General features: G+C 49.6%; 1 protein-coding gene across 1 annotated transcript in view; it reads right to left on the bottom strand.

Annotated features, from left to right (window-relative positions):
- Nucleotides 1-8,701: 8,701 nt before the first annotated feature.
- DLX6 (distal-less homeobox 6) overlaps nt 8,702-13,420 on the bottom strand; it is a 5,214-nt gene continuing 495 nt past the window's right edge. Inside the window, exons 1-3 of the mRNA XM_059074739.2 lie at nt 13,280-13,420; nt 11,842-12,035; nt 8,702-10,045 (exon numbers count right to left, since the gene is read on the bottom strand). The exon at nt 13,280-13,420 is cut by the window's right edge and continues 495 nt beyond it. Coding sequence (XP_058930722.1) covers nt 9,794-10,045; nt 11,842-12,035; nt 13,280-13,420 — 587 coding nt within the window. The 3' untranslated portion in view covers nt 8,702-9,793. The remainder of the gene's footprint in view (nt 10,046-11,841; nt 12,036-13,279) is intronic.

The raw sequence follows: 13,420 nt of genomic DNA, 5'->3' as shown, positions 1-13,420 counted from the left end.
AAGGATCACAGGACTTGAAAACAATGATGGACCTAAATCAGTAGGCCAAGCAGGGCATGTGTGTGTAGGGGGGATGCATTCGTTCTGCCAAGAGAAGGAATTATGAGGTGGAGGAAAGGAAGGAAAGTATTGTGGCCCCGTGTTGATTTCATATCGTGTGAGACAATATTCCAAACATAAATTACTTCCTTCATCCTCTTTACCGCTCTGGTTTTTTCAGGAAGGAGCTCTCTCTGCTTTGCTTTCACATAAGACAGTGGCAAAGCAGGTTCCAAACAATGGGAAACTGCGTCTGTTTGCAGGGATTTCTCTTTTGTGAAGGCTTCTCTGGGGCAGAGAGGAAGGACTTGCAGCAACCCTGGCCTCTGTCGCATCCTTCTCCCTGCACCTCTGCATACAGACATCAACAGTGTGACCAGAGCTACAGCCCGGGTCTAGAGCTGTACTCCCAGGCCTGAACTGTGGGTGTCTTTTTGACTGTCCTTTAGTTCGCCTGACTCTGTTTCCTTGGGATACCAAGGGAAATCGTTTGTTGGAAATTACAAGATGCGTGAGATATATTTTACAGCTAGGAAATCAGCAGCAGTAAATTTGACAAAATAGTTTTCTTGGGCGGGGGTGGGGGCGTGGGGGGAAGATTAGAACGTAAAAATTTACATCCTGTCATCTGAGGACTTCTGAGAAGTTTCTTCTAGGATTGGGAGACTAGACCTGAAAAGGCACGCTGTGTGCCCTGAGGGGAATTTACCTGTGTGCTCTCTCTCCTTCTCTTTCTCTCTCCTTCTCCTTTCCTCTCCTCATCTCCTTCCTTCTCTTCCCCTTTCCTTTCTAGCCTGCCAATTTAGAAAGACCTTGGGGGGATTTGATGGTTTGCCGGTCTTGAGAGGCACCCTGCCTGGCTCCGGGGCGGCGCATGGGCCGCGGCCAAGGCTGTGGACCCCTCCTCCTCCCCCACCCCCAAAGCGCTTCTCTTCTCGAAGCTTCTCGCCCCCCCCTTCGTTCCCCTCCAGCCCTCCTTTCTCGGAAGAAGGTCCGGATGGCGACGCGCTTGGGGGAAAGCCGTGCGGAGCCCACTTTGTTTTCTGCGCTGGCAGAGAACAGGAGGATGAGGGAAAAGGTAGAGGGCCCCATTTCCTGCTTTCCATTCTTGGCTTGTAAGGCGTGCGGGAGTTTCCATTACACCGAGAGCGAGCGCTTTACGTCTGGTGAATCCGGCTGAGAGAAACCTACCCCACCCCCCGCGCGCGGTTTCCGAGCGCCAGCTTCCCCCTGCGCTGGCACCCCTCGCCACCCCCGGGTGCGTGTTCGCTAAGGTTGGAGGGGGCGCACCCACTGGGGGCCTGAGTGGCAAGAATGTGCTTGGAGTACACTCTTTACCTTTCTACACGTGGAGAGGGCAGATATTTTTCCAGCCGTCCCCATCATCTCCATTCCTCTTTCCTGCTTTGAAAAGGGGATCCCTTCACTACCCACCCCCCCCATCGGCCTGCGCAGTCAAGCGGAGGGAAGCGCGAGTTCGGACTCTTCCCGGAAAGAAGAGGGAAGCTCTTCTTTAACGACCACCCCGCCACCCCCAGCCTTGACACTGCTTGTTGTTCAGGACACCAGAGCCTCGTTGCGACGCGGGCAGGCATAACGCCGCGCGGACAGACTAGGTTTCAGGATTCCTTCTCTTGTGCTAACCTCACTTCTTCCACTTGCAACGGCCTCTTCTCTCTCGCGGTTTTTTTTTTTTTTTTTAAACTTGGTCCGGGAGCCGTGGACAAAAATATTCTGGCAAACCAGTCTGCAGCGGGTTTTCCCTGGCACCGCGGGGATTCTCCCTGGGGAATTTAACTCCCTGCAGTCCTGCGCCCAAGGATGTAAAAATAACAGATCCTCAGCAAAGGCTAAAAATATCCGTGTGATGCTCCTCTCCCTTGCCCTGCCTCCCGCCCTCCCTCCTTCTCACCATTGTTTATCCCTATATCTAGTATAAACATGTACCACTCTCCAGCATAGTCCCGGTCTGCCCGACCCCACTCTCCTGACCTCTGCCTGCCCCTTCCGGTCCCCACTTGCCTAGCTCTCAGTCTAGTGCTCCCGAGATGTCAAGCTCACACCAAGATTTAATTTTCTTTTCCGTGGGCTTCTTCACCGCGCCCCCCATACTCCCAAGCTCCTATCCCCATCTTCAGACCACCTCACAAAGCCCAGGAGGCCGAGGGCATGCTGGCAGCCAGGGCCAGTATGATTCTTTGGTGCCCTGTCAGCCTCCTGGGCCATCCTGTAAAAGAGCAGATAAATTGGCCTTTGTTTGAGGCTCGCGTTGGGCTAGGCGGATTTCTGCCCTTACTCCCCCGCCTTTTTCCTGGCGGCCACCTCCTTGTGGAACAGGGGGCGGCCTGGGGAGCCGAGAGAAGCCGCATTCCTGTGGGTGCCAGGCGGCTCCAGTGCTGAGCCACAGGGCCTGAGACACACACACAGAGGAACCCGCAGACCTCGTTGCCCTTGATCTCGCTCCCCCCGTCTCCCTCGGGTTGGGGCACCCACCCGGGAGCCTGTCCACCCACACTCGGATCCACCCAGGTCTCGGCCTCGGGCAGGAGCGTGTTGACCCGCACACCGACACACGCACGCACACCCTCCCGATGACACAGGCACAGGCTAGGCCAGGATCTCCCCGCCCATGCCAATCCTCTCTCTCCCGCCCCTTATCCCACAATCCCAGACGCGCCGGCTGGCCTCCTTTGGCTTCTTTGATCCCACCGGACGCCCCACGGCTTGCGCCTTCCAGGCCGCGCCGTCCTGGGAGTCGCCCACAGCGCGCCAAGGCCAGGCGGTGCTCGGCTCCTCCCAGCGCGCTCTGAAGCTTACTCCGACCTTGACACCACTCGGCCTCCAGAGCTCCCCAGCCCGAAGCGCGAGGGATGCCTCCTGGAACGCTGCCCCTTGCCCCTCTCACGCCCCCCAGCGCCTCCTTTTATTCGAAGAGAGGGACCTTTAGGCCTCCCCAACCGTCACCCCCTCCCCGCCCCGTCCCGCAACCCCTCGGATCGCGCGCCTCCCACTGGTCGCTGGTATCCCGCCAACCCCGACCTCTCGAGCCCTCCCCGGAGGCACGCCCTGAGGACAGACGCCCTCCGGCACCTCTGGGAAGCGCGCCACACCAGCGGATCCGCCTGCGGTCACCCCTCTCCTCCGCCCTTAAGCACCCCCTCCCACAGCGGCTGGGCGGAGGCTCCCGCCTCCCGGGAGGTTGGGGAGGGGGCGCTGCGCTCGCGCTCCCAGGTTGCCTGCGAGTGCTGCACACTGTACTTGGTTTTTCCATGGTCCCAGCGAACTCTGGGCCTCGAAAACAGCCCAAATAGTGGTAGCACATATGGGATTGGCTACATATTTTTCTACGCAGCCCCTTCCCCCCACCCCCGCCGCATCCGCGTATTCTTTTGCAACTGACAAGCTTTAGGTTCCCCTGTGGTACAGGGCAGAGAGTATACACACAAGAGTATCGACTGCGGAGGGGCGGGGGAAGACTTCCCTTTCAATCAACCAGGGTTGCCGGCTGTAATGTAATAACCTGTTTTATAGGTCGAGCTCACCGTAAAGATAGGAACCGAGGGAATTTACATGAATCTCTCTTTAAAAGAGAAGAGAGTCCTGATTTGCAGCCATTGTTTCTGCTCTTTTGTTCGCTGGGACTCCGTATTTACTTCTGATTTATGGGGATCCAAAGGAGGCTCTTTGCCAAAATCGCACTTATTATTGAGTCTGTTCCACATCCAAAACCAAAATTTATATAAAACCGTGAAATACCACACATTACGACCTTTCGCCACAGGAAGGGGAAAAAATGGCTTCATAACATAATTCTACACACACACACACACACACACACACACAGACACACAAAGTTTCAGTAAGGATTCTCTGTCAAATCTCCACAATGCACAGTCTAGTGTACTTTTTTTTTTAAGAACTAGGTGGAGGTGAAGGGCGGTAAACAGTACCCAAGCTATGATTTATTTTAAAGCATTTTTTTTTTCTTGGAAAGGCGACAAGAAGCCACTGGAAGCTTGTTGTCATTCAAGGACTATTTCTGCCGTTTGTCATTTGCAAGATGGGAGAAGAGGGCGGGGGAAGAGGCAGGATATGGACTCAACTTTCATCTATAAACAGGGGTCACTAAACAGGGGACATTTCATTATTGCCCTTAAATTCACAGGAGCTAGTAGTAAGCCTGCTTGCCACCCTGCAGGGTGGCCCTGGCTGGGCAGCTCCAGGGTCTGTGAGGCGGTGGGAGCAGGGAGAAATCATCACACACTATCCTACAGGCTAGAAAAGATGCCCAGGAAATTCTCTGTGCTCATGGTGGGAAAATTGAACTCCTGGGAATTTGTGGGCTTTAGGCGTCCCTGACCAGGACATCCCCACCAGGAACCAGAACTGGACTCCAGAAGTTTCATCCTGGCCAGGGTTCATCCTCCTCATCTTCAGGAGGCAGCAGCTGGAACCCAAGGTTTGCTTTCACACTGGAACCAGCACAGCGCCCCAGCCCCTCTCCAGACTCACTTGCTATAATTCTCCAACTCCCACTCTCCTTGGTCCCTCCATAGTTTAAGGAGACTGACCTTGCTCTTTTACAACCATATCTGGGGCAGGGACAGTTCTTTATAAAAAATACCAGACTTTCTGGAATACAGAAAGTACATCAGTGACTTGTAGCAAAAGAATCCGCTGGACTGGTTTACATGAGAAGGGGAGTGTTAATTAATAAAAGTTAGTGATAGGATTAAAGCCAACAGCCCGTGAAGCCGAGTGGAGGAGACAGCTTCCCAGCCGGTTTTATTTAATTAGCAGCAATTAATACATTTTCCGCTAATATCCTTTAGAACTCTCAGTGACTTGTTCCCAGTGAAAGAGAATGGAGATGAAGCTTAGGAACACTTACAAACACCCAGGGCGTTTTGCTCTGATGACAAGAGAGATTGCAAATTCATTTTAAAAAATGTTCATAAACAAATGACAGGCACATTCTGAGGCTGCCTCGGTGGAAACAATGGTGAAATTGACAAATGGTCTTTGCTTGGGGGAGGGGCACTTTTTTTTTTTTAAGCGAAGATAATGCCTTAGAGAGAAGGGGGAAGGGGGGGAAAGACAAGTTAAAAAAAAGAAAGAAAAAGGAAAATTATTTCAGACTCCAGGCAGCAGCAGATGTAGAAGCCCTTGCAAACACATCAGCCTTACACATATTGAAGATTTGGACACGTAATGCTTCAGACCGCTGATCTGCTATTTTCTTAATTCCCGCTCTTCTTTTTCCATATGAATCAAACAGTCTTTTGTCCTTCAGGGTTTGATTTGATCGCTACTGTTCACATTTCACTTTTGTATTTTCCTCTTCCTATACCATTACTCATTGAGTGCCCTGTGAAATTACAATCGTACATTTTCAACTCAGCAACCCATTTGCCGTGCAAAAATAGGGTCTAAATAATGGCTGAATTAGCCCTACTGGACAGTTTCAGATGTAACACTCTGTAATAATTATATTGCAGGCTGGATTAGGATGCTATTATCATAATCTGGACGTTTACAATTATCTGTAATTTGCAAAGATGCGCCAGGTCTTGATTACAGCAGTTTTTTTTTTTTTTTGTATCACGCTAACCATCACTAAACAGTGACAGTAATAACAGCTAATTTTGCTGGCAATATAAGAGGTGCTGGGGTGTGCAAACAATTTCACACCTGGATGTGCTCACTCAACCAAGAATATAGAGAAAGAGCTTCTGCCCCGAGACTCAGAAAAATATTCTCCTCTGCTTCTGTTCAGTATAGATTTCTAGACCCTGATCACTGCTTAAGAGATATTCACTGGGGGTAAGTTTTTATTTCTTGCATACTTCAAGACACAGTTCATATTTCTCTTCTCACACTTTCCAAGCTATATGTGTTGCTGCTGTGATTTATTATGGACTGCAACTTTGCTTTAGAGATGTTTTTGAATTCTGACCTTTTATCCCCCTTAACAGTAGAAGTGTGGTCGTTCTGGTGAGTAAAAGGATTTGGGTGAGAATGGGATCCGTAAGAACTCGATTTGTCTTTCTTGTTTTCTGTGCTGTTGATATTTGGTGCAGCTTGTGACTAGAGACTGGGAAATGGACCGGGTTTCTGTAAGGTATGGAGGGAGCCTTCTGGAGATTCCAATCTAAAATATATTTGAAAAGTTGTTATTCAAAGCTAGTCCTAGACGAATCCATTGAGGTCTTTACATGTGGCGATGATTTTAAGTTTGGGGGCGTTGAGAGAACAAACGGAGTTCGCGACAAGTGCTCCTTTAGCATCACGGGTATGCGGACATCGGCAACGGCAGGTGTAGTCTGAATCTCTCGACTTTATAGCCCCTTTGACGCCTTCCTCCACTTGGGAGAGTTTCCGGAATAACTGGCTTCTGAAACCCTTCAGGGCTGCTTTGCGGTGCCTTTGCCTCAAGCTGGGGGTGGGGGGAGGGGGAAGGGGTGGGATGCCGATTGTAGAGCTGTTGCCCACGAGGCCCAAACGCCGCGACCTTGGGGTTGGAGGGGGCACGATTGGCTGAGACGCGGAGCCGAGCTGCGGAGCCAGGGAACCAGTTTGATTTAGGAATGCACCCGAGGAAGACCCTCGCAAGAAGCGGTGCAGTTCTATCTATAGATGACGCTGTTTCCTGACCCAGTAGATGCTGGAAGCAGCTAGAGATGTTAAGTGCAGAAGCCTGAGAAATCTTTGGTTCCCTCACCCTAATGCAGAAAGGCCTTTCTACAGCGGGAACCTTTGGAGGAAATTGTGTCAAAAGATAATGAGATGCTTATTGGCGCCGAGAAGAAATTTTCCCCTTCACCCTCACCGCCCCCGAAGCTACTGTTCTTTTTTTTACTTGGAAAATATGGTCAGAACGAGGCTCTAGAACTCGAACTCCGGGGAAGTTCGAACGTGGGGAGGCGTAGTAGGCACCGAGACTGGGCGCTGCCTTCGCCTACGCCCCTCCTACCAACCCTTCTCTAGGGAATCACTTTACTCTGGGGTCAATACATCCTAAAGAGAGAAAATGTTAACCCTTGAGGTTCAGAGGACCCAGAGGAAACCCAATTCCAAAGTCAGTTCTGGGGAGGACCCCTTGGTAGAACTTCCCGTTTAATTAAACTCATATTAAGAGATAGAAAGAACGAGACAGGAGCAACATGATAACACCTCCAATGCGTTAAAATGCAATTTCTGGGTTTCAGAATTCCATGCACTCACAGTGGTTTGGCATGTGTCTGGTGAATTTTTTTTTTTAAAGAAAAATTAGTGTTGGTTTCGATGTATGGTAGCTTTCTCTCTAACGTAATTTGAATAATTCAGCAAAGCCCCACTACCAGCTGTACTTCTGCAGCCTCTTCCATTCTTTTCAGCATTATAATTTTGGTTAATTTTCAATTTTAGGTCCTACGTCTCTGCAATTTGTGTATGAATAACAGAATAATTTCCCTCTTTTGTTTCGCCTTTCCTGTTCCTGAATCTAAATAAAGATGGCTTTTTAGTATTAAAAGTGGAAGAAAATTACAGGTAATTATCTTTGACGGTAAAAACGCTGTAATCAGCGGGCTACATGAAAAATTACTCTAATTATGGCTGCATTTAAGAGAATGGAAAAAAACCTTCTTGTGGATAAAAACCTTAAATTGTCCCCAATGTCTGCTTCAAATTGGATGGCACTGCAGCTGGAGGCTTTGTTCAGAATTGATCCTGGGGAGCTACGAACCCAAAGTTTCACAGTAGGAAGGGGGAAAAAAGAAAAGAAAACATTTTTCCTAATGTAACAATACGAATGCTAGAAAATGACAAGACTGATCGGTTTTAAACCATTCTGAAGACTGACTGAGCGTGGAAGTTGCTCAACAAAAAAAGGAACGGGTATATTGGTAAGTAGTCTTTGCTTTGTGTCTAATTATAGTGACTGTCCTTTTGCACGACTGTATGTCGCTGTCATTATATGGAGCACTCTGAGTATCTCTATTGACTTCTGATAAATGGCTCAGTGGTTTCAAGGTTCATAATTTGAAGGATGCCCAGGTCTGTAGCCATTAATTCTCGCAGTATGGGGCTTCCTGCTTGTGTGACGAAAGGACTTTTCATTTTCATTATTTCTGTGCTTTCCACAAGATCGGAAGGATGTATTTCTTCCAGGATCGTGTATTTTCCTATCTAGCTAGCTTGCAAAGGGTTGTAAACATGAAGTAGTCATAACTGTGCATTTACTTTGTTTTTTTCTTTTATTCTTTCTTCTTTTTTTGTTAAAAAAAGCTGCTTCCAAACAAAGACAAATACAGTTGTATTATTTTGGCTGAGGAAAGGGAAAGGAGAATACTCAGTGTCAGCACTGGAAACTATTGGATGTCTAGAGGTTAACCTGGGGTTAGATCATTCTAATGATTTTTTAAAATAGATAAATGTGTAGAAATTACAATAAAAATATAATATATAGAGGAAGCTGAGAAAACATCCATGGTTAATGTTAGAGTACTTAAGACAAAGGCTAGTGCTGCAAACTGATATCTTTGCAGGCATTTGATGTTTATATATAGGGTTTCCCATATTAGGAAATAGGAATTCTTTTAAGAGTGATAGAAAATATACTAGGAGGGAGGGAGGAGGGGGTGGTGAGATAGAGACACACAGAGAGAAATATACAGGACACTCCCAGAGTTTTGTGGCTTTTACTCCATATATGAAAGAAGACAAAAACATACAAAGTATATGTACAACTAAAATTCAACAATATATACAGAAATGTTTCTTGATATAAATGTCCCTATTAGCTTAGTGAATGCCACCAATTCACCTAGTAAAGATGTCAAAGCAATAGAATGGTGATTTTGGTTGTTTCCTCTGTCTTTCCTGATTCCAGTTCAGGGTTTGGGGGTAGGGGTGGGGGAAAAAGTGGTTTTGTTTTGTTTTGTTTAAATCATCATTCTTGCTCATTGCATTTTGATAAAACATGCAGCGTTCCCTCTGTGGCAACGTTCTAATCTTACAGCTGATTTTTCCTTAGAGTAGGGCTGTTATGTGAGGGTTTCTTTTTTCTTTCCTTCCTTCACCTTCCTTCCTTCCTCCCTCTTTCTTTCGCTCTTTCTTTCTTTCTTTTAAAAATTTCTTTCTTTTGTTCTTTCTTTCTTTCGTCAGTCTGGGATTGTAAATAAAAATGCAGGAGTCCGAAATGCTTCTCTTTCATCATGTAATGTCTTAAGCTCATTAAACAAGTAAAAACGCTGCCATGTTTGCGCAGATTCTTCTGGTGGGGGAAAATGTCTGTTAAAAAAATTCGTTTTGATGGATACTCCCAAAGAGAAAAAGAGGCTCAGAGCCTGGATCCCAAGGGGTAAGGGAAAATATCCTTACAGTGAGAGGTTTCAGGAGTGCTGGCATAGAAACCAGTCTCTCTCTCTCTCTCTCTCTCTCTCTCCCTGTATCTATCCTTCTCTCTCTCTAAGATGCAAAATCAATTACTGAGGCTGCTCAAGGGAAAAGGCAGATGAGGAAAGGAAATGAAAAAAAAAAGGTGGGAAGGAAGGAAGGAGGGAGGCAAAAAAAGGAAGAGAGAGAGAGAGAGAGAGAGAGACGGAGGGGCAGAGAGAGGAGAGAGAGGGAGCAAGCACCCAGGCGGTCTGGCCACACATAAGAGTCCCCCCAAGCCTGCTCCTTCGGCTCGGTTTGGCAGATGCAAGCAGGTCCCGGATCCTCCTTGCCTTGTTCAGACGTTTCCCTAGGGTATCGATTTCCCTCGGATAACTCACATCATCTGTGGTCTCTGCATCGTGTCCTGGTGTGGAGAGGAGTACCAATGCGAATAGCCGGGCATGTAGCTGTTGGGGGGCATACTGACGCCCTTGGCCGAGGCGGAAACGTCCCACACCGGAGGCAGCGCCGGCGAGCGCGGCGATAGGGCCGCTGAGCCCGGGAGAGGGTCGCTCTCATGAGGGTTACTGCCCTGCTTCAGCAGTTTCTTAAACTTAGAGCGTTTGTTCTGAAACCATATCTTCACCTGGAACGAAACGCAGCAGCGATCATTAGGCCCGAAAAACATGGAACCGGTGCCTATAGTTGGGAGAAAAAAAAAAAAAACCCGCAAACGCCAAGCCCTCAAGACCCCGCCTTCCTCCACCTCTTTCTAGCCGCTCCCCCCTACCCCACCCCACCCCAGCCATTTACTTGGTATCTTGTCCGGATACCTAAAGTCATTGTAACTCTTCAGTTAGATGCAAGCCTAGGTTTGAAACAACAGCATAAATAAGAATAAAACAAGAATAAAGGCGAATGAAATAGCTGGGTTCAAAGTCTAAAGGAGTAGTTTTAAACGGAAAGCCAACTGAACGCACTTCCTCAAATAGTCTGGCATCTCTGCATGTACTGTGAGCAAATGACTAAGAACTGATGAAAGCCTGTACATTTATAACCAAATGCTTTGACTATACCTATGCATATACTGCATATGCCACAGACTGTACATGGAGCATCTTTCTTCTGACATAATCCTGCAGGGATTAGGGACTGTGCCTCACTCATTCCCTACTTTGTATGTTGCTCAAACTGTGGTCATGATTGTTAGTGCAGTCACTAAAAGTCAAAGGGCTCCTGAAAGTTAAATGAGAACCAGGAATCTAAGATGGGAGCATATCTAAGCCAACATCCCAGATCTACTGTATTTGAAAAAGGACATTTATGGTACAACTTCCTTTACCTTTAAAATTATTTAGCCTTAGGAATCTGCTTTTCCAAGAGGAATTCAAGTTAATGAGTAGCAGGAACCCCTTCACAGTTCCAGTGGCAACATGGCAAGAGAAAGCAGGCTGAACTGAAAAGAAGAGCTTAAGGAGCATCTGTTCTAAGGCACCACAGAATCACTCCCCAGCAAGAGTCTCATAAAACCTGAAGTCCCCTTGCTGAAGATCATCCATTTCAGATGAGGCCTACCGCCCCATGCAGCTAAGTTAATCGACAAGGACAAAAACCACAGGTGATTTTGCAGCCTGGCTTTATGACCAGGCTCCTAATATACCTGCCTAAACCTCTTCCTGTGAAGTCTGAAATGCCCCATATGTCTTTCAAATTAGTAGGACAGGAGAACTTCAGCAACTGTACTTAACTGAGGCTTCACCTGCTGTAATTTGGGCACGTTTCTCTTTGATCTCCAGCTCTGCCATTGCTCCCAAGTTCTGTGATCCAGGGAGGTACCTTAGCCTGCATCAACCAGTCAACCAGGAAGATTTAACCACTGAGTTTCTGGCAATTTTCAGAAAAAACTCACATCACACATCCTAGGATGAACAGTTTGCACCTTGGTCCCCTTACTAAATCCTATTGGAACCTATGCTTGTCTGGCTAACACACCCCCCTTTCACTTCATAATTCTTTCAATGCCAATGAGTTGAAATCCTTATTAAGTCCCAGGGCCCACAAAAGGATCCTTAAGAAACATGGGTCTTATTCTGTCTCCTGGCCTGAACATCTTTTTCTCTTTCTCCTACTTGTTCTCTTTTGTGTTGTTCTATTCTGGAATAGGACTCGATTAAACTATCAGTTTGGTCGCCAAAGGACACTAGGCTGGGGCGGGGTCGTCGAGGGTTGGGAGGATGTGCAAATCCAATCCAGTGTTCAACACCAGGTCATTTATTCCAAACTGTGTTGTCCCGGGAAAATGCGTAACTGGAGCAAAGGCATTTGTCATTAAGCTCCTTCCATCCTTGGTTGACTAGGCCAAGAGTTCCTCCTGATGTGCTCCCTGCCCAATCTGAAAGTGGGGTCAGCATTTCAGGAATACTCGGGCTTCTCGGGAATTACCTGTGTTTGTGTCAGTCCTAAGGAAGCTGCCAGTTCAGCTCTCTCGGGAAGGGCCAGGTACTGAGTCTGCTGAAAGCGATGGTTTAAAGCCTGGAGCTGCAGGCTGGAATAAATGGTCCGAGGTTTCCGAATCTTTTTCCCTTTTCCATTGAACCTGATTTCCCCGTTTTCAATCACTGTGGTTTTTTGTTGATCTGCAAACAAAGGATACAGAGGAGCGGTCACCCGTGAGGCTACTGCTGCAGTCTCCCTGAGCTTGGCCTGGCCTGCGCCGAGTCTTCCCAAAGCCAATAAGGATTTCCTCGAAGCGTCCCCACGCCACCCTGACCTCTCAGGGTTCACAGTGCCCGGGTTCTCCCAGCGGCTGCAAAAGCCTCTTTCCGACCCTGACTCTGTCTCTAATAATGCGCGGTGGCCGTATGGAGGGAGCGCCCTGGGCCCCGGGGCAAACAGCCTAGCTCTGCCGCAGCGGAGGCGGCGCCAGCCGCTCTCTGGGGCGCGCGGCGCCGCTGGGTGGCTGCTCTCTCCGCGGACCGGGGCCCCTCGGCCTGGCTTTACAGTGCCCTAAGGTGTACAGTCCCCTAGTGATTTTGCGGCCAGTTGGCTTGATGTCAGTAGCTCCAAGCCCGGTGCATCAAGATCCCTCGGTGTGTTCAAAAACGATTCTGCTGAGAGGGACCAAAACCCCAAACAAAACACAACGAGCCGCTCAGACCAGTACCCGAGCAGGCTGAGACTCACGCGGCAACTTTGTCCCCCAAGGGTGCTGAGCCCTGGGCTTCACCTCCACGAACAAAGGAGCAGCCAACAGTGTATCGAAAACCCAAGGGAGGGGGCCCAGTTAGGGGTGGGTGTGGGAGACACCTCAAAACCTGCGGGAAAGAGCCCAGTTGTCACCAGCTTAACCAGAGCCGGAGGCCACGCCAGCTTCTCCCCGGGTCACCGAAGCACACCGGGCGCCCCACGCAAAGTAGGCCACTGACCGCCCAGATTAGCCTGGGGAGCAAAACACGCTCCCCAGTTCCGGCCCAGAAATGTCCCCAGTCCTGCCAAACGCGGTTCACAACCCGGAGGGGAGGAGGCAGGCAAAAGGGCGCATGGACCCAGCGGGCTGGAGAGCGCAGTGAGGACCAACAGGTCGAGCGAAGTCCGCGCCGAGCCGGAGGCGCGGCCCGAGCGGCGCGCCAGAGACGAGGGAGCGAGACGGGTCCAGCCGCGAGGAAGCCGAGGGTCCGCGGCTGCGGGAAGGGGCCCGGCCGGGCGAGGCCGGCAGGCAGGCGCCAGGCGAGCGGGCGCGCACGAGGCCTGGCCGGGGGCGCGCCAGGCCGCCTGGGGGAGGGGGCCGGCGGAGGCCCGGGCATTGAGGAAGTAAACGGGGCGGGCGGGGTAGGGGGCAGCCGGGAGGCGGGAGAAGCGAGCTGCCCCAGCGGCCTCTCACCTGTGTCGTCCCCTCGCGTCTGGGCGGCCGCGCTGCTGTTGTGGTAGGACTGGAGGTAAGGGCTGTGCTGCGAGTGGCTCATGTAGGGGTAGGCGGCGAGCGAGCGGTGGTTGTAGGAGTTGCCGCCGCCCGATGCGTAGG

The sequence above is a fragment of the Kogia breviceps genome, chromosome 9 (genome assembly GCF_026419965.1).
Source record: "Kogia breviceps isolate mKogBre1 chromosome 9, mKogBre1 haplotype 1, whole genome shotgun sequence".
NCBI classification, from domain to species: domain Eukaryota; kingdom Metazoa; phylum Chordata; class Mammalia; order Artiodactyla; family Physeteridae; genus Kogia; species Kogia breviceps.
This window is presented reverse-complemented; position numbering and strand designations above follow the sequence as displayed.